General features: G+C 42.3%; 1 protein-coding gene across 1 annotated transcript in view; it reads right to left on the reverse strand.

Annotated features, from left to right (window-relative positions):
- The window catches only part of LOC139406729 (transforming growth factor, beta receptor III), a 131,685-nt gene that overhangs the window by 98,393 nt on the left and 5,893 nt on the right, over nucleotides 1-27,399 (reverse strand). Inside the window, exon 2 of the mRNA XM_071149700.1 lies at nucleotides 26,852-27,076. Within this exon, the coding sequence (XP_071005801.1) occupies nucleotides 26,852-26,912 (61 nt within the window). The 5' untranslated portion in view covers nucleotides 26,913-27,076. The remainder of the gene's footprint in view (nucleotides 1-26,851; nucleotides 27,077-27,399) is intronic.

A 27,399-nucleotide genomic window follows, 5' to 3' on the forward strand; every position in this document is an offset into this window, starting at 1 on the left:
TGGAAGAGTGGGCTAACATCTCACAGCAAGAACTGGCAAATCTGGTGCAGTCCATGAGGAGGAGATGCACTGCAGTACTTAATGCAGCTGGTGGCCACACCAGATACTGACTGTTACTTTTGATTTTAACCCCACTTTGTTCAGGGACACATTATTCAATTTCTGTTAGTCACATGTCTGTGGAACTTGAGTTCAGTTTATGTCTCAGTTGTTGAATCTAATACAAATATCTACACGTTAAGTTTGCTGAAAATAAACACAGTTGATAGTGAGAGGACGTTTGTTTTTTTGCTGAGTTTAGATGACGCTGCAGAATACATCCTTTACCCTGTACACATTCCCAAATAAAGACAGACAGGATTTAAAACATTTGTTTAATTATACAAAGAAATTGAAAGGCAGGAAATAGATGTAATAGACAGGGTGGGGCCACTATGTCAGGGTGTGGCCATTAAACCTGTGGTATCTCAGTTCCCATATGGACCAAGGGATTATCTCTATCCTGCAATGTCATTGGTCTTCATCTCCTAGCAGACATTCCCAGGGTCCGTGGACCATGCAAACCAGTTTAGGGAAAGCAATATTCTGCCCTGTCATGTTAATCTAAGGAGCTTTTAGTTTGGAACTACACAATCGCTAGGGCCACAGCGCTGACAATAACAGTAACTCACTCAGCACTGAGTTAGCCAGGGGCCACAAATACAGGAAGCAAATAAATATTTTCATAGGGGTAGTACTAGCTCAATTCATTCTGTCTGCTAGCTGTGAAATATGGATTCATCATGAACCAATCTGTGCCTGTAAAATTGGAAGCACGGTAGGGAGGAAGTTGGTTGGAGCAGGATAAATGGGGAGACACGGGGGAGTCAGGCGATGTGAGGTGGGGGAGGAGAGGGGGGAGACGGGGGCTGTCAGTCAGGGAAGTCGTTAAACTTTCCCATCAAAGCGTGAAATCTGAGCGCAAGAGTCCCGAAAACCTGTCCACGGTACAACGTCACACAAACAATCCCTTATTTGACGAATACAACTGATTTGACAAAATGGCACCAGCTATTGTGAAACAATGGTAATAAACAACAGAATTATAGTTATAATTGAAAGAGCTGCCACTCTGCAAAATAAGATTCATAATAAGCTTGATAGCATGTCTGTGGAGATTTACATAAGGAAAAAACAAAGGGGGAGGTAAAGATTCAAATGAATCTTTGTTCCATCTCCAAGTGGGTTACCAGGTGTGTGGATACTAGTCATACGTCCTACATCTGTGTCCATAAAAATTACACTGACAATTGAGCCATTGACGTACGACTGAAATAGTCACTCCAAATGAAGACCCATCTTTCAATCAAGTGATAATAAACAGACCCAGTCTAGGAATGGCTAACTTTTATGATTTTATAAACAGGGCATAGTTGCAGAAACTGTACATCCTGAGGTGGATTCATACAGAAGTGGGCTAGAATGTGAATATACCTTAACCGTTTAGATCACCCTTGTAAAAAATATATAAATCCAGTCTACTGTGCTGATTTAATTATCCAGTGCTAAGAAACAATGGAAAGAGGAATCTGTGAGTCAATTATTTTTCTGACACAGAATAACGCAAGTAGATAATCAACACTATACTGACTGTGTAGGGGTGCAGAGGATGTCTGTTACTGTACTAAAACATATGTATGCACTGCAAATTCAGTTAGATTGAGTTTAGAGAGCGGAGATGGACATTAGCAGTCCACAATATACTACAATGCCATCAGAAAGTATTCATACCCATTGACTTATTCCACATTTTGTTATGTTACAGCCTGAATTCAAAATTGTTTAAATATTTAAAGAATCTACACACAATACCCGCTGATGACAAAGTGAACACGTTTTTAGAAAATGTTTTGAAATCTATTTTAATGTCTTACCGATTTAAGTCAAAACTGTAACTAGGCCACTCAGGAGCATTTAATGTCGTCTTGGTAAGCAACTCCAATGTAGATTTGGCCTTATGTTTGAGGTTATTGTCCTGCTGAAAGGTGAATTTGACTCCCAGTGTCTGTTGGAAAGCAGACTGAAGCAGATTTTCCTCTAGGATTTCGACTCTGTGTGTAGCTGTATCCCGTTTATCCAGAAAACTCCCTAGTCCTTGCCGATGACAACCATACCCATAACATGATGCAGCCACTACCATGCTTGAAAATATGAAGAGTGGTACTCAGTGATGTGTTGTGTACAATTTGCCCGAAACATAACGCTTCGTATTCAGGACAAAAAGTGAATTGCTTTGCCACATTTTTGCAGTGCCTTGTTGCAAACAGGATGCATGTTTGAGAATATTTTATTCTGTACAGGCTTCCTTTTAACTCTGTCATTTAGGTTAGTAATTGTGGAGTAATTGCAATATTGTTGATCCATCCTACGTTTTCTTATATCACAACCATTAAACTTTGTAACCATTTTAAAAATCACCATTGGACTCATGGTGAAATCTCTGAGCATTTTACTTCCTCTCCGGCAACTGAGTTAGGAAGGACGCATGTGTCTTTGTAGTGACTGGGTGTATTGATACACCATCCAAAGTGTAATTAATAACTACACCATGCTCAAAGGGATATTCAGTGTCTGCTTCCTTTTTTCCTCACACATCTACCAATCAGTGCCATTCTTTGCGAGGCATTAAAAAACCTCCCTGGTCTTTGTGTTTGTATCTTTGCTTGTAATTCATTGCTCGATTGAGGACCTTACGTATAATTGTATGTGTGGGGTACAGAGTCATTCAAAAAAATCATGTTAACCACTATTATTGAACACGGAATGAGTCCAAGCAACTTATTATGCAACTTGTTAGGCACATTTTTACTCCTGAAGTTATTTAGACTTGCCATAACAAAGGGGTTGAAAACTTAGACTCCAGACATTTCACCTTTACATTTTTTTATACATTTCTAAAATGTTCTACAAACAAAAATTACACTTTGACATTATTCGGTATTGTGTATAGATCAGTGGCACAACATCTCAATGTAATCATTTGAAACTCAGCCTGTCACACAACAAAATGTGGAAAAAGTAAAGGGGTGTGAATACTTTCAGAAGGTATCTCTCTCTCTCTCTATCCCTGTATGTATATAGGTCGGTCTTGGCATGTCTCCCTCTAACCCTGCATGAATATAGACATACATCTTTATCCCTTTAAGTGATGGATGACATGGCTAGTTCCCCCAGGAACACAGTAGCCACTGTGTAAAGTGAGACAGATGGGATGGCCAGATGAACCAGTAACGTGTGTACGCGACTAGAGGTTTTAAACGTCTGTGATATTATGTCTCTACTGAAACTGGGTGCTGACTACATCCTCTCCGGACATAGTGAAGATGATAAAGCTGTGAACATGGCTAGAAAACAAGTATGGACTCATAGGTCATAGGGGTAGAGACCAGAGTATGTGAGCGGAGTTGAGCGGTCGGCAGTCACGCTCATTGCTCATGGAGCTCCACATCCTTTTCAACCGCTCCACTAAGAACCGCTCCACTAAGCACCGCTCCACTGAGAACCGCTCCACTGAGAACCGCTCCACTGAGAACCGCTCCACTGAGGACCGCTCCACTGAGGACCGCTCCACTGAGGACCGCTCCACTGAGGACCGCTCCACTGAGGACCGCTCCACTGAGAACCGCTCCACTAAGAACCGCGCCACTGAGAACCGCGCCACTGAGAACCGCTCCACTGAGAACCGCTCCACTGAGAACCGCTCCACTGAGAACCGCTCCACTGAGAACCGCTCCACTGAGAACCGCTCCACTAAGAACCGCTCCACTAAGAACCGCGCCACTGAGAACCGCTCCACTGAGAACCGCTCCACTAAGAACCGCTCCACTAAGAACCGCTCCACTAAGAACCGCGCCACGCTCACAGGAAGAAAAAAAAACTGCCGCTCTGAATTCGCTCCATTCATTAAAATCACAATTTGACCAACACACATCTATTTTTGTGAATACCTGGACTGGACCTATCAATTGGTTTTGAAGTATTGAAACCTAACCATATGATTTAAATGAAAAGTATTTGAATAAACATGAAAAGGTGAACGTAAGAAGCGCTCATCATTTCAAATAGGCTATATGTCAGAATAAACAGCATATGAACACTATAAATGTGTCATGTGCCAGACAGGAGAAACAAAAATGAATTATTTACTCAATATTATTTACATTATTTCAAAGCTATAGCCTACAAAGAAATAGATTGTGAAGCACTCAGCATTTAAACAACATTCAGTTGTATTAAATCATTATAGTCTATAAATTGAACGTATGACTATGGCTTAGAACAAAAATGGAAGAAACTTTTAAGAGATCAGATTTTTTTGTTGATAAATACTTTGCTACAATGACACAGTTAGCTACTCACCTCGTTCCTTTCTTTTAGCATGTGCACGTAGTAAGTACACCATCATGCTTTCGGGATTACGTGTCTTTTCAGATTCCACCATGATTCTTTAATTGTGGACACTACATCACCACACTCCCTCTCTTGCTCTTGATCTTTGTAAGTCACCTTGATTTTGCACCTGTGTGTTTTATCAGTTTGTATATGGAAATATTTAGCAAACTTCATGACAGTAGCTAAAGCAAGGGGATATAGATCCATACAAGTAGCCTACAAATGCATGTTGGACCAGGGTTAAAAAATATATATATATTAAAATGCTGGACCAGGCATGCCCTGAGCTCCTGAAGTAAGCACTACCGACACGCTAATGGAGCGAAATTGGAGCAGGCGAGAAAGCCAATGCACCAGCCTTTGGGAATCTCGCTCCGTGCTCCAGTCAAATTGGGCACGCTCCACTCTTTGCTCCGCTCCAGCTCCGCTCACATACTCTGGTAGAGACTACAGAGAGTTTTCCCAAGTCAGGTGATTCTTTAGTGTAGGGTCAACTAAGTGCTCACCAGAATGACTACAAAGGATTGTGTTTCGAAAAAGAAAAATGTTTCTGGTGGCACCTTTTTATCACTGGATATTCAAGAATGAGGCTGACATGTTATGCCATGACCATGAAATGAAAGCCAATCATTTCGCCAGTTTTAACATCACCACATTTCCAAAATAACATACATTTAAAACGCGCTTGCTTTTTCGTTCCTTGGCCTTCTGCAACAGGAGACAATAATTGTAAATGAATGAATGCATGAATGCCCTGCCACTTCAAGGACCTTTCACCCATCACCCACATGCTTTAAAGAAACCCCCGGCCTTTCATCCAGTCTTGTCAAAGAGGTCTCAGGAGAACCCTCCTACCCCTGTCCTCTTAGCCTCCCACCCGTCTCAGCCCTCTTTTCAGGGTATCAGACCCAGTGTGAGTCAGACACACACACACACACACACACACACACACACACACTCTCCGGCCCAGTGGGGAACTTGAGTGCCACTTGTCCTGCTTGTTCCTGACACCATTCATTTTCTGAATGACCCACCCAGCCAGCTCTCATCTTGGCCATTTGTATTGTTCATATTAAAATGACTTTAGTACAATAGAAAACGAGGAAAAGGCAGTCTAGTATTGTTCAAATTAATAATGACTTTCAGACAATAGAAAAGTTTGAAAAGGCAGTTTAATAAACTACCAATGTGAAGTTTCCTCCCACCTCACTTGACGGAATGAACAACACTTGTTGATGTCCTTCAAACTCTGAGTCCCATTCAGACCCTGTGAAGGTTCGGCAGCTACAGGTTGAGGAGGCTGCAAATGCTATGTACAGGAATGTATTTTTTAAGGACATACTGACTGTCTGACGCCAGTTGTTTATTAATGCTTATTGGGCTATATACACTACCGTTCAAAAGTTTGGGGTCACTTAGAAATGTCCTTGTTTTTGAAATAAAGCACATTTTTTGTCCATTAAAATAACATCAAATCTTTCAGAAATACAGTGTAGAAATTGTTAACTTCACTAGGGTAGGGGTCAGCATTAAACATTTTAGATGAAAAGCATGCCCAAATTAAATTGCCTGCTACTTGGGCCCAGAAGCTAGGATATGCATATAATTAGTAGATTTGGATAGAAAACACTCTAAAGTTTCCCAAACTATTAAAATAATGTCTGTGAGTATAACAGAACTGATATGACAGGCGAAAACCTGAGGAAAATTCATCCAGGAAGTACTATTATTTTGAAAGGCTGTTTTACCATTGAAAGCCTATCCACCATACAAAGACTTAGGACCCAGTTCACGATATCTATGGCTTCTTCTACATGTGGCCAGTCTTTAGGCATTGTTTCAGGCTTTTACTCAAAAAAATGAGGGAGATACAGCACTTTCAATGAGTGGATAGAGGACATTTCCAAACATGAGTCCAGCGCGTGATCGGGAGCGCGTCTTGCTTGTTTCTCCAAAGCTTTTGTCCGGTTGAAATATTTTTGACTATTTCTGTCAAAAACAACCTGAGGATTGATTTTAAACATCATTTGACATGTTTCTACGAACTTTTATTGTACTTTTTTGGCTTTTCGTCTGGATGTTGAGAGCGCGCATTGTGCCTTTGAACTAAACGCACCAACAAAACTGAGGTTTTTGGACATTATCAAACAAAACAAACATTTATTGTCTAACATGGAGACCTGGGAGTGCAACCAGATAAAGATCATCAAAGGTAAGTGATTAATTTTAACGCTATTTCTGACTTTTGTGACACCTCTCCTTGTTTGGAAAATGGCTGTATGGTTTTCTGTGGCTAGGCGCTGACCTAACGTAATCGCGTGGTGTGCTTTTGCCGTAAAGACTTTTTGAAATCTGACACAGCGGCTGAACTAACAAGACATTTATATTTAATCCTATGTATAAAACTTGTATTTTTCATCAATGTTTATGATGAGTATTTCTGTAATTTGATGTGGCTCTCTGAAATTTCACCGGGTGTTTGTTTGAGACAATGATTACTGCACATTACGCGCCAATTTCAACTGAGGTTTTTGGACATTAAGTTAATCATTTATTGTGTAACATGAAGTCCTGTGAGTGCCATCTGATGAAGATCAAAGGTTAGTGATCAATTTAATCACCATTTCTGACTTTTGTGAGCCCTCTCCTTGGCTGGAAAATGGCTGTATGGTTTTCTGTGACCTAAAATAATCGCGTGGTGTGCTTTCGCCGTAAAGCCTTTTTCAGATCAGATACTGTGGTTAGATTTACAAGAAGTTTATCTTTAAAATGGTGTATAATAATAGCGAGGTAATAGCGAGGTTAATGTTGTAAATGACTATAGTAGCTGGAAACGTCAACAGTGAAGAGGCAACACCGTGATGCTGGCCTTTTAGACAGAGTTGCAAAGAAAAAGCCATATCTCAGACTGGCCAATAAAAATAAAATATTAAGATGGGCAAAAAAACAGGAACTCTGCCCAGAAGGCCAGCATGCCGGAGTCGCCTCTTCACTGTTGACGTCGAGACTGGTGTTTTGCGGGCACTATTCAATGAAGCTGCCAGTTGAGGACTTGTGAGGCATCTGTTTCTCAAACTAGACACTAATGTACTTGTCCTCTTGCTCAGTTGTGCACCGAGGAACCCCACTCTTTCTATTCTGGTTAGAGACAGTTTGCGCTGTTCTGTGAAGGGAGTAGCGCACAGCGTTGTACGACATCTTCAGTTTCTTTGAAATTTCTCACATGGAAGATCCTTCATTCATCAGAACAAGAATAGACTGACACATTTCAGAAGAAGTTTTGAGCCTGTAATCAAACCCACAAATTCTGATGCTCCAGATACCCAACTAGTCTTAAGAAAGTCAGTTTTATTGCTTCTTTAAATCAGCACAGACAGTTTTCAGCTGTGCTAACATAATTGAAAAAAGGTTTTCTAATGACAAATTAGCCTTTTAAATGTATAAACTTTGATTAGCTCACACAACATGCCACGAACAAAAAAGTGATGGTTGCTGATAATAGACCTCTGTACGCCTATGTAAATATTCCATTAAAAAATACATTGGTGGACAAAAGATTTGAGAATGACACAAATATTCATTTCCACAAAGTCTGCTGCTTCAGTGTCTTTAGATATTTTTGTCAGATGTTACTATGGAATACTGAAGTATAATTACAAGCATTTCATAATAGAGGTCGACCGATTAATCGGAATGTTCGAATAATTAGGGCCGATTTCAAGTTTTCATAACAATCGGAAATCGGTATTTTTGGACACAATATTTATAAAACAATTTTTTTCATCTTTATTTAATCTTTATTTAACTAGGCAAGTCCGTTAGGAACACATTATTATTTTCAATGACGGCCTAGGAACGGTGGGTTAACTGCCTCGTTCAGGGGCAGAACGGCAGATTTTTACCTTGTCAGCTCGGGGGATTCAATCTTGCAACCTTACAGCCCAACGCTCTCCACGGGGAGACTGCCTGTTACGCGAATGCAGTAAGCCAATGTAAGTTGCTAGTTAGCATTAAACTTATCGTATAAAAAACAATCAATCAATCATAATCACTAGTTAACTACACATGGTTGATGACATTACTAGTTTATCTAGCGTGTCCTGCGTTGCATATACAGTGCCTTGCGAAAGTATTCGGCCCCTTGAACTTTGCGACCTTTTGCCACATTTCAGACTTCAAACATAAAGATATAAAACTGTATTTTTTTGTGAAGAATCAACAACAAGTGGGACACAATCATGAAGTGGAACGACATTTATTGGATATTTCAAACCTTTTTAACAAATCAAAAACTGAAAAATTGGGCGTGCAAAATTATTCAGCCCCCTTAACTTAATACTTTGTAGCGCCACCTTTTGCTGCGATTACAGCTGTAAGTCACTTGGGGTATGTCTCTATCAGTTTTGCACATTGAGAGACTGAAATTTTTTCCCATTCCTCCTTGCAAAACAGCTCGAGCTCAGTGAGGTTGGATGGAGAGCATTTGTGAACAGCAGTTTTCAGTTCTTTCCACAGATTCTCGATTGGATTCAGGTCTGGTCTTTGACTTGGCCATTCTAACACCTGGATATGTTTATTTTTGAACCATTCCATTGTAGATTTTGCTTTATGTTTTGGATCATTGTCTTGTTGGAAGACAAATCTCCGTCCCAGTCTCAGGTTTTTTGCAGACTCCATCAGGTTTTCTTCCAGAATGGTCCTGTATTTGGCTCCATCCATCTTCCCATCAATTTTAACCATCTTCCCTGTCCCTGCTGAAGAAAAGCAGGCCCAAACCATGATGCTGCCACCACCACGTTTGACAGTGGGGATGGTGTGTTCAGCTGTGTTGCTTTTACGCCAAACATAACGTTTTGCGTTGTTGCCAAAAAGTTCAAATTTGGTTTCATCTGACCAGAGCACCTTCTTCCACTTGTTTGGTGTGTCTCCCAGGTGGCTTGTGGCAAACTTTAAACAACACTTTTTATGGATATCTTTAAGAAATGTCTTTCTTCTTGCCACTCTTCCATAAAGGCCAGATTTGTGCAATATACGACTGATTGTTGTCCTATGGACAGAGTCTCCCACCTCAGCTGTAGATCTCTGCAGTTCATCCAGAGTGATCATGGGCCTCTTGGCTGCATCTCTGATCAGTCTTCTCCTTGTATAAGCTGAAAGTTTAGAGGGACGGCCAGGTCTTGGTAGATTTGCAGTGGTCTGATACTCCTTCCATTTCAATATTATCGCTTGCACAGTGCTCCTTGGGATGTTTAAAGCTTGGGAAATCTTTTTGTATCCAAATCCGGCTTTAAACTTCTTCACAACAGTATCTCGGACCTGCCTGGTGTGTTCCTTGTTCTTCATGATGCTCTCTGCGCTTTTGACAGACCTCTGAGACTATCACAGTGCAGGTGCATTTATACGGAGACTTGATTACACACAGGTGGATTGTATTTATCATCATTAGTCATTTAGGTCAACATTGGATCATTCAGAGATCCTCACTGAACTTCTGGAGAGAGTTTGCTGCACTGAAAGTAAAGGGGCTGAATCATTTTGCACGCCCAATTTTTCAGTTTTTGATTTGTTAAAAAAGTTTGAAATATTCAATAAATGTCGTTCCACTTCATGATTGTGTCCCACTTGTTGTTGATTCTTCACAAAAAAATACAGTTTTATATCTTTATGTTTGAAGCCTGAAATGTGGCAAAAGGTCGCAATGTTCAAGGGGGCCGAATACTTTCGCAAGGCACTGTAATTGATGCGGTGCGTATCGTTGCTCCAATGTGTACCTAACCATAAACATCAATGCCTTTCTTAAAATCAATACACAGAAGTATATATTTTTAAACCTGCATATTTAGCTAAAATAAATCCAGGTTAGCAGGCAATATTAACCAGGTGAAATTGTGTCACTTCTCTTGCGTTCAGTGCACGCATAGTCAGTGTATATGCAACAGTTTGGGCCACCTAATTTGCCAGAATTGTACGTAATTATGACATAACATTGAAGGTTGTGCAATGTAACAGGAATATTTAGACTTATGGATGCCACCCATTAGATTAAATACGGAATGGTTCCGTATTTCACTGAAATAATAAACGTCTCGTTTTCGAGATGATAGTTTCCGGATTCGGCCATATTAATGAACTAAGGCTCGTATTTCTGTGTGTTATTATGTTATAACTAAGTCTACGATTTGATAGAGCAGTCTGACTGAGCGATGGTAGGCAGCAGCAGGCTCGTAGCATTCATTCAAGCAGCACTTTCGTGCGTTTGCCAGCAGCTGTTTATGACTTCAAGCCTATCAACTACCGAGATTAGGCTCGTGTAACCGATGTGAAATAGCTAGCTAGTTAGCGGGGTGTGCGCTAATAGCGTTTCAAACGTCACTCACTTGGAGTAGTTATTCCCCTTGCTCTGCATGGGTAACGCTGCTTCAAGGGTGGCTGTTGTCGTTGTGTTCCTGGTTCGAGCCCAGGTAGGAGCGAGGAGAGGGACGGAAGCTATACTGTTACACTGGCAATACTAAAGTGCCTATAAGAACATCAAATAGTCAAAGGTTAATGAAATACAAATGGTATAGAGAGAAATAGTCCTATAATTCCTATTATAACTACAACCTAAAACTTCTTACCTGGGAATATTGCAGATTCATGTTAAAAGGAACCACCAGCTTTCATATGTTCTCATGTTCTGAGCAAGGAACTTAAACGTTAGCTTTCTTACATGGCACATATTGCACTTTTACTTTCTTCTCCAACACTTTGTTTTTGCATTACTTAAACCAAATTGAACATGTTTCATTATTTATTAGAGGCTAAAATGAATTTATTGATGTATTATATTAAGTTAAAATAAGTGTTCATTCAGTATTGTTGTAATTGTCATTATTACAAAAAAATAATAATAATAATTGGCCAATTATTCGGTATTGGCTTTTTTTGGTCGCCCAATAATCGGTATCGGCGTTGAAAAATCATAATCGGTCGACCTCTAGTGTCAAAGGCTTTAATTGACAATTACATGAAGTTGATGCAAAGAGTCAATATTTGCAGTGTTGACCCTTCTTTTTTTACCTCTGCAAACCCTGGCATGCTGTCAATTAACTTCTTGGCCACATCTTGACTGATGGCAGCCCATTTTTGCATAATCAATGCTTGGAGTTTGTCAGAATTTGTGGGCTTTTGTTTATTTGTCTCTTGAGGATTGACCACAAGTTCTCAATGAGATTAAGGTCTGGGGAGTTTCCTGACCATGGACCCAAAATATCAATGTTTTGTTCCCGGAGCCACTGGATCACTTTTGTCTTATGGCAAGGTGGAAAGGGCATCATGCTGGAAAGGGCTTTGTTCGTCACCAAACTGTTCCTGGATGGTTGGGAGAAGTTGCTCTCGGAGGATGTGTTGGTACCGCTCTTTATTCATGGCTTTGTTCCTAGGCAAATTTGTGCATGCAGATGCACTCACACCTGCCTGCTGCCTTTCCTGAGCAAGCTCTGTACTGGTGGTGCCCCGATCCCGCAGCTGAATCAACTTTAGTAGACGGTCCTGGCTCTTGCTGGACTTTCTTGGGCGCCCTGGAGCCTTCTTCACAACAATTGAACCGCTCTTCTTGAAGTTCTTTATGATCCGATAAATGGTTGATTTAGGTGTAATCTTACTGGCAGCAATATCCTTGCCTTTTTGTGCAAAGCAACGATGACAGCACGTGTTTCCTTGCAGGTAACCATCCATGCTTGACAGAGGAATAACCATTATTCCAAGCACCACCCTCCTTTTAAAGCTTTCAGTCTGTTATTCGAACTCAATCAGCATGACAGCGTGATCTCAGCAATGTCCTCATCAACACTCACACCTGTGTTAACGAGAGAATCACTGACATGATGTCAGCTGGTCCTTTTGTGTCAGGGCTAAAATGCAGTGGAAATGTTTTTTTGGGGATACAGTTCATTTGGCAAAGATGGACTGCAATTAATTGCAATTCATCTGATCACTCTTCATAACATTCTGAAGTATATGAAAATTGCCATCATACAAACTGAGGCAGCAGACTGTGAAAATTAATATTTGTGTCATACTCAAAACTTTTGGCCACAACAATACAGCCGTTTCCCCCTACAATAGTCATTTACAACATTAACAATGTCCACACTTCATTTCTGATCAAATTGATGTTATTTTTATGGACAAAAAAAGTGCTTTTCTTTCAAAAACAAGAAAATGTCTAGGTGACCCCAAACTTTTGAACAGTAGTGTATATCAGATGAAATTGCTAACATACTGTATATCACAGGGCTCTCTCTCTCTCTCACACACACATACACTCAAAAATGTGGAGTATGATATCAACTGAATAAATGTACCCCTGCTTGTTTGTACTCCACCATAAACAGCAGGACGGGATTGAGTATTAGAGTAAACACAGTATAGCCCCAGTTGTGGTTTATCTATACTGACTCATACACACTTTAGCCTCAGCACATAAATATCTACTGTATGTAATGGTCCTACAGGAAAAAATGTAACCAAACTATAATCTTCCAATGGAGATATAGCTTACTGTACTGTAAACAAGTACAGTCAACTGAAAATATAGGACCATTATACAGCATATCCTTTGGATGCCACGGTGATGGCCGGACTGTTTTTGAGGGATTATCTCCCAAACATGTCAATCACGCTGTGGCGCTACCACCTAGCGTTATGATCATAGACAGTCTTATATTACATGGTATTTCATCATTGGTTATTAGTGATGTGTTGGGAGAAGCAGCAAGTTGCCGGCGAGGCAACAATGAATAGAAAACAAAGGCAGGTCTTTGTGCCAGTGTCAAGGAGCCTGAGAGGCGACTAGAGGGGGCAAAGGACATAACACACAACTACTTTTACACACACACACACACACACACACACACACACACACACACACACACACACACACACACACACACACACACACACATACAGCTACTTTCACAGAGAGCCCAATGAGGAGACCACATTCCAGTGGACCTCCTCGTCTCATTGGGAGGGTGGGCTGAGGAGAATGACATGATGTCAAATGTCATGCCGCTTCACATATTAACACACACAAAGGAACCTGGGAGAGAGGGAAGTCCCCTGAACAAGATGCTGGTTAGTTAATAAAGAGACTGAGTAGAAAGGGAATATGTGCTGCTGGTGAATGAAGTCTTCTGTCTAAGGAAGACCTCAGATCAGCCTCCACTAAAACCCCAATGGGAGAAGCATTACACAACTGATTTACTGCCAAACAGCAGAGCTGGCTCACCAGCTAGACAAATACATTTGTATTAATACAATTTAACAATTTAAATATGGTATATTTAAATTGTTGATATAGTTCATCAAGCAGGGTGGACAACAAGTCATTTTTCGACAACAAAATGGAAGATACTGTACCATGATATCAAATTAATAAAAAGTATGGTATGAAAGTGAGAGTGGCGCGTGGGTGAGACATTCACACTTTCACACTGCAATAAACACTCCAAATGAGAAGAAATGCATATCCCACCTTGCACATAACAGTGCATCCCACTGTGGAGGGGAAACCTTTGTCGTAAATATGACGAGTCCCTCGATACTCTACACAGCAGTAATGAGGCTAGCCACAACTAACCACGCTCTCTCTCTGTGAGGCAAGTCCCATCTTCCAGAGCTGATGCCCAAGGTGAAAAAACAGAGAATATTCAATTTGTGTGTCACTGTGTGTGTGTGCCAAAGGAAATCTGTTATTTAGTGTTCATACTGGGGAGGGTCTGTGTCTTTGGAAGAACACTTTTCCTCCATTTTCCAAAGAAACTTTCCGACGGTGGGGCCTGGTCGACGTGGCCTTTCAGCACGACTTATCTGAGGGAAATGGAGGGGGGGAGGTGGGTCCGCCTGAGACGGGCGGCGAGAGGAGAGACACCACCTGGAAGCCTTCAGCTAACTCACTCACATCCCTGTTCCTACTTAAGATGTGGGAGGGAAGGAGGGGCAAGTTGACATTTATTTTCATGAATCTTGCCCTGGAAACAGAACTGAGCGATTTCTGCTAGATGGGCCAGGTGCAAAGTAAAAATTGTCGATATCATAAAAAATCATGGGGGGGGGATTAAAACCAAAAAGCAATTTAAGGTTAGGGTTAAGCATTAGGGTTAGCAGTGCGGTTAAGGTTAGGTTTAAAATCTGATTTGATATGACTTTGTGCCTGTTCTAGCTAGTGACCACTCCGCAGAGCTGACTTCATGTCAGGATTCATTACAATAAATGCAAGGGAGGGAGGGAGGGAGGGAGGGTAATAGATTGCTAACAGCAGAGACAGAAAGCGACATGTCATGTGTGGTGGTGATAATGAACCTGTCATCAATAAAGAACTCAAAATGAGAGCATATCAAGTGTCAACTCATATCCACCCAGAAAACATGTGGGGACAGAGATCAGGGCTTTTGGCTAAACCTGCAGTGAATACAGGACTCAAACCCACTCGCTTAGTCAGAAGAGCCCCAAGTTCTGCCAACCTGCCTACAATGAGAGAGGAAAAAACTGAGACATGCCCTACTACTCTGTCCATCTTCCTCTAACACCAGGACAAGAGAGAGTTAAACTCTAGTTATATTTTTTCCTTTCTCTTTCTTCAATGAAACGCTCCACATAACCGCCTTACTCTTACCCTCTCCAGCCTCCATTCAGTGGCCTGCCTGTGTTTTTCATAGAGCTGTGAAACACAATGGAAAATGCAGGATCACTCCAGCCGTTTCCCATTACGGTTCTGGCTGAATATTATCAGAGAGGAAGAGGCAAAGCAAGAGATTTAACTCTCGCCAAAAAAATGTCAAGAATAAGCACAATGCATTTCTATGGGCTTATTTTGGAGCTAAATTTGTCGCCTACCTTGGGACAACAACTCCCATTACTAGGGGGAAGACATAAGAATCTCATATATATTATATATATTATATATATATATATATAGGACCATCACCTTTGTCTTGAGACGTCTTGAGATATGCAATTGAGACATCAAGACATCTTGAGATACTTTTGTTCTCATGAAGTCTTAATTCACATTTTGAAGACGTCTTGAGGCACTGCCTGTGAGAACAGACAGGGTGCTTAACTGATTAATTGGATTTTCAGACTGGACCTACAATAAAACAGGGGTCCCACAGTGCCTTCAGAAAATATTCAGGAAGTGAGTCCTTTTGACATCCCTTCCTGTTGAACGCGGAACAAGGAAGAGTTAGTTTTTGTTGAAAATGTATTGGAAAGTTCTTGGTAGCTAGCTAGCTCTTAGTTTGGATCCCGCGATGCAGTTGGCATCAGCAGCTGGGACAACTTGTCTCTTTCCAGTGACCCTGCCGACCAAGAATGAGTCTGATGAGCTATTTGGCTAGCTAGTGGGGTTTCTTGAACGCAGCCCGCAATGCGGTTAGCCATTGTGGCTGAGACTGCGGATTGTCCAGGGTTTGTGGCTGTCTAGATCCCTGCTGTTTGTTGTTTTCAATCTTCCCTGTGACCTGCCCTGTCTGGAACTGTGAGGAGTAACAGCGTAACCTACGATGCTAGCTACCATGACAAAGACCAAAGCCGGCGGGAGTACCGTTGAGGACAGTGGAGTCGCTTTATTACATATGAAGGATCTTTTAAACGAACAAAAAGAGGCCTACAAGCAGTTGTTACAACAACAAGAAAATAGCTTCCAAGTGTTTTGTCCAAATACTTGTGGATTCTACTAATAAAAGAATGCACGACCTGACCAGAGAGGTCCAGGACCTGAAGAACAGTTTGCAGTTCTCCCAGGGTCAGCTCGATGAGTTGAAACAGAAGAACGGCAAGATGACAGCAATCTGTAAGTCCTTGAGAGAGGACATCAATTCTGTGTGTGAATCAGTGATAACAATGACAGATAAATCAGACGACGGACAATCAAGGCGGAACAACATGCTTGTGGACAGAATTCCAGAATCTCTACATGAGACCTGGATGAAGACCTGGATGGAGTCTGAGGACAAAGTGAGGGAAATGATTTGAGAAATTGAAGATGGACCACATGAAGATTGCAGTGGAGCAATCAGGACTGGAAAACCCACCACCGGCCCATGTGACCCAGGCCGATAGTGGTCAAGTTCCTGAGGTTCAGGGACACCCTTGCAGTTCTGGAAAGAGCCAAGAACTTGTGAGGAACGTATATCTTCCTCAATGAGGACTATCCTGAAGCTGTGCGCCAGAAGAGGAAAGAACTGATCCCAGCCATGAAAGCTGCCAGAGCACGTGGGGACATTGCTTACATCCGCTATGACAGGTTCATTGTCCACCCTCCCTCCCAGAAGCCTGGAAGGGATGAGAGAGCCACGCCTATGGGTTCGTAGCTTCAACCCCACAGCACACACCAATTGATTAATGGACTGCTAAATGTATATTTTTTTCTCTTGCTTCGTTAGCTCTTTTCGGTATTATGTCTGTCTCTGATAAGCTACCCAGGAAATGGCTGAAAATAGCCCATATTAATATATGTAGCCTTAGAAATAAGGTTAATAAAATCAATAACTTGCTAACATCAGATAACATTCATATATTAGCCATTTCTGAGACTCACTTAGATAATTAATTTGATGATTCATTTGCTACTGCTGTAACATCTATAGAAGAGACATAAATGCTTATGGGTGAGGTGTTGCAGTATATATATATATATATATATACAGTGCCTTGCGAAAGTATTCGGCCCCCTTGAACTTTGCGACCTTTTGCCACATTTCAGGCTTCAAACATAAAGATATAAAACTGTATTTTTTTGTGAAGAATCAACAACAAGTGGTACACAATCATGAAGTGGAACGACATTTATTGGATATTTAAAACTTTTTTAACAAATCAAAAACTGAAAAAAATTGGGCGTGCAAAATTATTCAGCCCCCTTAAGTTAATACTTTGTAGCGCCACCTTTTGCTGCGATTACAGCTGTAAGTCGCTTGGGGTATGTCTCTATCAGTTTTGCACATCGAGAGACTGACATTTTTTCCCATTCCTCCTTGCAAAACAGCTCGAGCTCAGTGAGGTTGGATGGAGAGCATTTGTGAACAGCAGTTTTCAGTTCTTTCCACAGATTCTCGATTGGATTCAGGTCTGGACTTTGACTTGGCCATTCTAACACCTGGATATGTTTATTTTTGAACCATTCCATTGCAGATTTTGCTTTATGTTTTGGATCATTGTCTTGTTGGAAGACAAATCTCCGTCCCAGTCTCAGGTCTTTTGCAGACTCCATCAGGTTTTCTTCTAGAATGGTCCTGTATTTGGCTCCATCCATCTTCCCATCAATTTTAACCATCTTCCCTGTCCCTGCTGAAGAAAAGCAGGCCCAAATCATGATGCTGCCACCACCATGTTTGACAGTGGGCATGGTGTGTTCAGGGTGATGAGCTGTGTTGCTTTTACGCCAAACATAACGTCTTGCATTGTTGCCAAAAAGTTCAATTTTGGTTTCATCTGACCAGAGCACCTTCTTCCACATGTTTGGTGTGTCTCCCAGGTGGCTTGTGGCAAACTTTAAACAACACTTTTTATGGATATCTTTAAGAAATGGCTTTCTTCTTGCCACTCTTCCATAAAGGCCAGATTTGTGCAATATACGACTGATTGTTGTCCTATGGACAGAGTCTCCCACCTCAGCTCATCTCTGCAGTTCATCCAGAGTGATCATGGGCCTCTTGGCTGCATCTCTGATCAGTCTTCTCCTTGTATGAGCTGAAAGTTTAGAGGGACGGCCAGGTCTTGGTAGATTTGCAGTGGTCTGATACTCCTTCCATTTCAATATTATCGCTTGCACAGTGCTCCTTGGGATGTTTAAAGCTTGGGAAATATTTTTGTATCCAAATCCGGCTTTAAACTTCTTCACAACAGTATCTCGGACCTGCCTGGTGTGTTCCTTGTTCTTCATGATGCTCTCTGCGCTTTTAACGGACCTCTGAGACTATCTGTATTTATTTTATTTTACCTTTATTTAACTAGGCAAGTCAGTTAAGAACAAATTCTTATTTTCAATGACGGCCTAGGAACAGTGGGTTAACTGCCTGTTCAGGGGTAGTACAACAGATTTGTACCTTGTCAGGTCGGGGGTTTGAACTTGCAACCTTCCGGTTACTAGTCCAACACTCTAACCACTAGGCTACCCTGCCGCCCCAAATTGAGCTCAGGTGCATCCTGTTTCCATTGTTCATCCTTGAGATGTTTCTACAGCTTGATTGGAGTCCACCTTTGGTAAATTCAATTGGTTGGACATGATTTGGAATGGCACACACCTGTCTATATAAGGTCCCACAGTTGACAGTGCATGTCAGAGCAAAAACCAAGCCATGAGGTCGCAGCAATTGTCCGTAAAGCTCCGAGACATGACTGTGTCGAGGCACAGATCTGGGGAATGCTACCAAAACTTTTCTACAGCATTGACGGTCCCCAAGAACACAGTGGCCTCCATCATTCTTCCATGGACGAAGTTTGGAACCACCAAGACTCTTCCTAGAGCCACCAAGACTCTTCCTAATGCTGGGCAGGCCTTTTGCTAGCTGTCATTCAAATACGAGGGGCTGAAGCTTATTGAATTGTAAAATGTGTCGAGATTTCCAAGATGTGTCTACAGATGTGTCTATAGAATAGAATACAGAAGTGCCTATAGAATGTCTTAAAGGCATCTTAATTTTGTAAGACGGGTGTTGAACTCATTTTGTCCCCGGCGACGCATTCAGTCTCCAACAAGGTCCAGGGGGCTACATAAAAAACTTGTCAAGAAATTGTATCAATATAGGTGCGTTATCATTTCTACACAGTTTCCATTTGTCATTTTAAAGTATATTGAGTTCCCCCCCCCCCCAAAAAAAAGAATGTGCACAAAATAATGTGAACATACCCCGGTCTTAAGACATGCTACGAGACGTATCAGGACGTCTTCATTTATATAATAGAGAAAAACAGAGACAAAGAGAAAAGAGAAAGAGAGCTAGACAAAGAGAGGGAGAGATAGAATATAGAAAGAGAGAGATAAGAGAGAGAGAAAGAGAACTAGAGACTGGAACAAGTGAGAAGAGCCCTCCGTGCGTGTGCTTTCAGGGAAGCTAGCTGACGTGAGGAAGTGTTGAGGAGTTATAGCACAGCTTTTCTATCTGGTAAGATCTTACTGGCACATGGAACCCAGCTCTCTGTGTTGCCAGCTCGGACTCACGGATCAAGAGAGAAGAACCTCCATGAATGCAGGCCAACTTTCTAGGTAAGAGGCGTGCGTGTGTGCATTTTCCTGTGTCTGAGTGATGCCTTTCTGACAATGAACACCCCTGAGAGGCCCTATTCAGTATGACCTATATAGTAGGTGGTGTCAGAGGATAGCCCATAAGAGACTCCAGTCACCCAAGTTATAGACTGTTTTCTCTACTACCGCACGGCAAACAGTACCGGAGCGCCAAGTCTAGGACCAAAAGGCTCCTCAACATCATCTACCCCCAAGCCATTAGACTGCTGAACAATTCACCGTACAACTTACCCGTACACTGCTGCTACTTGCGGTTTGTTTGTTACCTATGCATAGTCACTTCGCCCCCACCTACATGTACAGATTACCTCAGTTAGCCTGTACCCCTGCACACTGACTCGGTTCCGGTGCCCCTTGTATATAGCCTCGTTATTGTTATTCTTATTGTGTTACTTTTTATTACTACTTTTTATTTGAGCCTACTTGGTAAATATTTTCTTCTGCTGTTCACTGCTGTTCATCATTAATCACAATAATACATCTACACTTAGTTACAAAATGACTTTCTCAAGCCGAGAGAATGCCTGCGCCTCTCCCTCCTCCCTCCCTCATAGGCGTTGTTGTTGAGATAAAGGCCTCATCACGGGGGACGGCACAGGCCTGTAGGTAGAGACGCTCAGGCAACTACAGCTCCCGTTGCTATGTAAACATCCCCATCCCTATAGCACCACACAGTCATAAGTCCGTCCCAAATGGCATCCTATTCCTTACATAGGGCTCTGGTCGAAAGTAATGCACTATGGTCAAAAGCAGTGCACTACTGCATATAGGGAATAGGTTACTAATTGAGACGCAGCCATAGTCTCCGTACCGCTCTGGCTAGCTGCTCTGACTGTTAGCATGAATCACACTCCAACGTCTGGTTTAACGTCCTGGGAAGGAACTCTCTCTCTCTCTCTCTTTGGTTTGGCTCAGTGTGTGCGTGTGTGTGTGTGTGTGTGTGTGTGTGTGTGTGTGTGTGTGTGTGTGTGTGTGTGTGTGTGTGTGTGTGTGTGTGTGTGTGGTGTGTGTGAGAGAGAGCATGCGGAGTGTGCCCATTTGGACTGACTCTCTCTCCTCCCACTCTCGTCCTCCATCCTCCCCTCTCAGATTACAGCAGTTGCACAATCCATTTTGACAGTCCCCTCCTCATGCTGCAGGCCTTAGCAGCAGCGTTGTGGATATAGATGGTGATTTACAGGCTAACCTTTTCTTCAACTATGGGGAAAAACAGCTTTTCTAGCACCCAGAGGTGTGTGTCTGACAGCCGAGCTGTAAATAAAATAAAAGAGTTAAGAAATGTAGGTAACTGAGAACACAAAGTTAAATTTATAAGAGTATTTGAAACCATATTTATTTCACTTGGAGCCATGGAGTTAAAGTCCCACTCAAAAATAAAGTCCCACTCTATATTTGAACTTTTCCAGTGGAAAAACTATATTCCAAGTATACATACAGTAAAGTACACACACTCAAGGTAAAAATAAATAAATAAATGTTTTGAGCAAAATAGTGTTTTTTAGACATTCAAGGGTTTGGCAATTGGAGGAGTTGGTCTGATGGTGCACTCTGAAATCATCTGCCTCCCCCTTGCTTGCGGGAACAATAAAGGAGCAATTGAGAACAAATGAGTAAAGGCCTACCCCCCCCCCCCCCCCCCCCCCCCCCCACTTGTGCCATGTAGCACCTATTGAGATGTGCCTTTTGTTAGGTAAATCTGGTGATCATTGAGTTTCTAGGGAGGGTGGAGTGGGTTTTTAAGTAATTGGTTACTCAGGTCTGGGTGTGATCCAGAAGATGAACAACAACATGACAATATTCAACCCAATCTGGCATTACAGACCCCTCTTCTCTCGGCTATGTATCACTCATCAGAACGAGCTGCCTGTGAGATCATAACACATGACGGAACAGATCGAGGAGAAAAAGTGCCCTGGCACTCAACACGTGTTTCTGAGAGAGCCTTCAGCCCTGCGTTGTGCCTTCATAATAACCACCATCCTGCCAGAGCTGTTTTTGGCAAGTGCATCAAATTAATATCTGGCATGACTTCCACTTTTTATTTCGCAGCGAAACCTGAGGTCGACACGATCCATCCATAATATACCCTTTGGAGAATAAAGAGTTTTGGCAAGGTGAAGAGAGGCACACAAAAGGAACAAAAAGGTAGCAGGGTAACTGCACCAAAAAGAACAAACAGTCTCAGTGAAAAGAGAGCGAGAGAGAGACAGCAAAGCAGAGTGGAGCAGACAGACAAACGGGTAGAGAGAGAGAGATCAAGGTGCTTGGAGTAAAACTTCAGAGAGTTATGGCTTGTATCCTGGATTGCATTACGGCGAGAGAGATTCATCACAGACCAATTTAAACGTTACGTAACTTAAAAGCACTCCTGACAAGTTTAAAGGGCAGATGTGACTCTTCAAGACAGAGACAGAGAGACAAACAGAAGAGATTGTCACGACTTCAACAGCACTTAGTTCAATGACTGAGACAATATAAGATCATGATCTTTCATCATCGGTAGGATATTCACACTTACAAGACTTCACAAATATTAGTCCTGTGTGAAACCCTAAACCTTGTGATGATAAAGACGTGATTGAAGACTAACTGTGCCGGTCCTTTATGAACTAGCGTGGTACAATTCTAGAGCTACGGATTATAAGGTTTTAGCTGCAAGAGAACGCTTCTGAGATAATTGGGTTAAAAGTCCCTAACCCTCACTGGTTTGAATGGCATCAGCAATTTTAATTTTTTTATCTTGTATTCTTCTGAACTATTGACTTTTTAGAGTACATTGGACATTGAACAGAACAAGGCTTTGTCAAAAACTCAATTTTAACAAAAATGCCGATAGAACCTTATAGTCCCAAGCTCTCGCACTGTTACTGTGTGTGTGTGTGTGTGTGTGTGTGCGCATGGTTGTGTTTGTGTGTGTCTGTCCGTCTGTGTGCATGCGTACATCCGTGTTTATGCTGTGAGGTGTGAGGTGAATTGGGACATTGGGAAGGCTTCAACATAAGTGCCTCAAGAACGCACACATTTACTTTACATAAGAACTATGCAAGAAATACCAGTGGTGTAAAATAACTAAGTACAAACACTTTGAAGTACTACTTAAAGGTAGACTAGAACTGTATGCCACATGCTTCGCAAACAACAAGTGTAGTAGATTTTCACAACAACTAAGAGCGTTGAAGCGCAAGGATAATCTTCTCAGCAGTTTCGGTCCCGTACCTACCATGCTCTAACAGCGTGAAGTTAAGCCATGCACATGCGTAGATACTGTGTGTGACTGCGTAAGAGCGAAGTCTTGCATCTCGCTCATCGCAACATCTGTGGTGCTGCTCGTGGCAACGTCATTTAGCTGAGTCTACATTTAAGTAGTTTAAGCTTGGGCGTTTATACCATATATTTTAACGATATTATATATTATATACATTTGAAGTCGGAAGTTTACATACACCTTAGCCAACTACATTTAAACTCAGTTTTTGACATTTTAACCTAGTAAAAATTCCCTGTCTTAGGTCAGTTAGGATCACCACTTTATTTTAAGAATGTGAAATGTCAGAATAATAGAAGAGAGAATTATTTATTTCAGCTTGTATTTCTTTCATCACATTCCCAGTGGGTCAGAAGTTTACATACACTCAATTAGTATTTGGTAGCATTGCCTTTAAATTGTGTAACTTGGGTCAAACATTTCAGGTAGCCTTCCACAAGCTTCCCACAATAAATTGGGTAAATTTTGGCCCATTCCTCCTGACAGAGCTGGTGTAACTGAGTCAGGTTTGTAGGCCTCCTTGCTCGCTCGCACATGCCTTTTCAGTTTTGCCCACACATTTTCTATAGGATTGAGGTCAGGGCTTTGTGATGGCCACTCCAATACATTGAGTTTGTTGTCCTTAAGCCTTTTTGCAAAACCTTAAGAAGTATGCTTGGGTCATTGACCATTTGGAAGACCCATTTGCGACCAAGCTTTAACTTCCTGACTGATGTTTTGAGATGTTGCTTCAATGTATCCACATAATTTTCCATCCTCATGATGCCATCTATTTTGTGATGTGCATCAGTCCCTCCTGCAGCAAAGCACCAACACAACATGATGCTGCCACCCCCGTGCTTCACGGTTGAGATGGTGTTCTTCGGCTTGCAAACCTCCCCCGTTTTCCTCCAAACATAACGTCATTATGGCCAAACAGTTCAATTTTTGTTTCATCAGACCAGAGGACATTTCTCCAAAAAGCACGATCTTTGTCCCCATGTGCAGTTGCAAACAGTCGTCTGGCTTTTTCAATGGCGGTTTTGGAGCAGTGGCTTCATCCTTGCTGAGTGGCCTTAAAATGTATGTATGTATGTATGTATGTATGTATGTATGTAGTGGGGCAAAAAGTATTTAGTCAGCCACCAATTGTGCAAGTTCTCCCTCTTAAAAAGATGAGAGAATCCTGTAATTTTCATCATAGGTAATATTTACATGTTTCAAGCAGACCACCATAGTCCCTGTGCCCAATGATTACCGTCCCGTAGCACTCACGTCAGTAGCCATGAAGTGCTTTGAAAGGCTGGTCATGGCTCACATCAACAGCATCCTCCCAGGTCCCTAGACCCACTCCAATTCGCATACTGCCCCAACAGATCCACAGATGACGCAATCTCAATCGCACTCCACACTGAACTTTCCCACCTGGACAAAAGGAACACCTAAGCTAAGGACCCTGGGACTAAACACCTCCTTCTGCAACTGGATCCTCGGCATCTGACAGTAAGGTGCTACAGAGGGTAGTGCGTACGACCCAGTACATCACTGAAGCCAAGCTTCCTCCCATCCAGGACCTACACAATAGCATGTGTCAGAGGAAAGCCCATAAAATTGTCAGAGACTCCAGTCACCCAAGTCATAGACTGTTTCCTCTGCTACCGCACGGCAAGCGGTTGCGGAGCACCATGTCTAGGACCAAAAGGCTCCCTAACACCTTCTACCCCAAGCCACAAATGGCCACCGGACGACTTACATTGACGACCCCCCCACCCATTTGTTTTGTACACTGCTGCTACTCACTGTTTATTATCTATGCAGTCACTTTACCCCTACCTACATGTACAAATTACCTCATCTAACCTGTACCCCCACACACTGACTCGGTACTCCCTGTAAATAGCCTCGTTATTGTGTTATTTTTTTTATTATTTTTCACTTTAGTTTATTCGGTAAATATTTTCTTAACTCTGAACTGCACTGTTGGATAAGGGCTTGTAAGCATTTCACGGTAAAGGTCTACTACACTTGTTGATTTCGGCGCATGTGACCAATAAAGTTTGATTTGATAATCATTGTATCATCTAAACCGCTATAAAATATATTTTCCATTACCAAAAACATTGTATTTTCAGCTGTTTGAAGCTGGTGTACAAAACCGAAAGACGTAAAAATGTAACTTCAGAACGGGAAGCACAGAAGTAACACACATAGAACAGATCTGCCACTTCTTAGACTTGCTTTCAATGAGAATGACAGATCTATAACTCACATTCCTATGTCAATTTTGTCAGGTCGCCCGAAAAGTTACATATTGCAGCTTTAAAGGTATATTTACTTTTACTCAAGTATGAACATTTGGAACTTTTTCCACCACTATGAAATGCAACAATGCTGGCAGCCGAGTGCATGTGGAGGAATTTAGTGGAAAACATGCGTGCGTGAGCTCATTGTGTCAATGTGGGAGAGATAGTGTTTGCTCCACTCAGAGCAGATACTGCCTGGACCGCTATTGTTCGCTATATGGTCAACATCAAGTCTCTGGAGAGAGTGGCTACTGCCTACAGAGAATAGGCTGTAGTCGAAGCTGATGTGTTAGTAAGTTCTTTCCTACGGTTGTCATCAAAATGTTCCACTTCAGGCACTCACAATACAAAACTATGTTTTTTTATGTTAGATCACACATTACAGGCCGTATAGGGCATTCATCAATTCTTAATAAAAACAAGATAAATGCTTCACAAATCATTGACAAGCATAGTCATTACATACAAGGTAATTACTTCCATTCACTTATGAATGATTTCTGAAGAATCTACATAGGTCTTAGGAGGAGTTTATGAAGTTTGGTTAAAGTGGGGCCCAATGTTGGACTCAACATCCGACACCCTTCCTACAAAGCTTCATCCTATTTGTTTGCTTGTTGTTGTTTTTCTCTTCTCTCGCGGTGGTCTGCCTTGCCAAATGGCTATAAATCACTGTGCTTTTGGCTTCGTCTGAAGGCAGATAAATGTGGAGGCATTCTAGACCTGCTATAAGATTGAAGCTGTCAGAACATTCTTAATGCAAATCTCCCTGTCCCAGTCCTGCCTCCTCACCCCTGCCTCAGCCCAGTCTCATCCCAGCCTCAGGCCTGCCTCCTCAACCATGCCTCAGCCCTGCTTCCTCAGTCCTGTTTCAACCCTGGCTGAGCCCTGCCTCCTCAGTGCTGTTTCAACCCTGGCTGAGCCCTGCCTCCTCAGTCCTGTTTCAACCCTGGCTGAGCCCTGCCTCCTCAGTGCTGTTTCAACCCTGGCTGAGCCCTGCCTCCTCAGTCCTGTTTCAACCCTGGCTGAGCCCTGCCTCCTCAGTGCTGTTTCAACCCTGGCTGAGCCCTGCCTCCTCAGTCCTGTTTCAACCCTGGCTGAGCCCTGCCTCCTCAGTCCTGTTTCAATCCTGGCTGAGCCCTGCCTCAACCCTGCCTCAAGCCTGCCTCGGTCTCAAAGCTCTGACAACCACTCTCTGCTCTGGGGAGGCTTGCCTGCCTGCTGGGGGAGACAGTGGAAATTCCCCAAGTGTGTACCGATTTGTGATTGTCTGACAAAAACAGGCAACACTAGGCTCGTCCTGACGAGGCCTGGAGTGCAAAGTGTGCTTCCAGTTCCTACGAGTGATTCCACTGTTTGGCTGCCTTCCACAGTGAAGCCTCAATCGAATAAAGCATGCACGTGTACTCCCTCAAACAGAAAAATATCTCTCTCTAAACATACCGTTTCCATTTCAATGATTGCTACAGCATTACCAAAAGCCTTTATTCTTATCTTTCTGAGAAAACTTGTAATAAAAAGTATAGCCTGTAATATATCATTCAAATCCCTGTGTCTACAGATATGCAGCCAAACATAACTTACCTGCAAATGCTGAGCAGCAGAATGCCAGAAGCAACAGGGGTAGAATGGGTCTGTCTGCCATCAGAGTATTGTAGTCGTACTGTTGTAGTACTGGCCTACAGCTTCTCCAGAAGAGGACAGGATGTGGTCACTGGCCGGCCTTCCCTTCCTTCTGGTTCCTCACAAGGACAACTCTTCTTTCACCTCACAGTCCGTCAGTAGAGAGAAACCTCACAAAAGCGCCTGCTGCAAAGTGAATGAGATAAAGTAGAGAGAGTTAGACAGAGAAATGTAGTGCATAACCGTCCAGCATGGCCAGAGCAGAGTCAGAGAGTGTGTGTCTCAAATGGCATGCTATTCCCTGCATAGTGCACTACTTTTGACCATACCCCTATTTGCCCAGATCAAAAGTAAAGCACTATATAGGGTGCCATTTGGGACGCAGAAGTGGTAAGTAACAGAAGGGGCATTAGGATCTAGTTCCCTGTTGGACTGATTAGAAGAGACGTGAGAGAGGGGAGAAAGAGGGAAGACAGCGGCCCGGAGACCAGGAGGATTAATCTCATAGG

Source organism: Oncorhynchus clarkii, chromosome 4 (genome assembly GCF_045791955.1).
Source record: "Oncorhynchus clarkii lewisi isolate Uvic-CL-2024 chromosome 4, UVic_Ocla_1.0, whole genome shotgun sequence".
NCBI classification, from domain to species: Eukaryota; Metazoa; Chordata; class Actinopteri; order Salmoniformes; family Salmonidae; genus Oncorhynchus; species Oncorhynchus clarkii.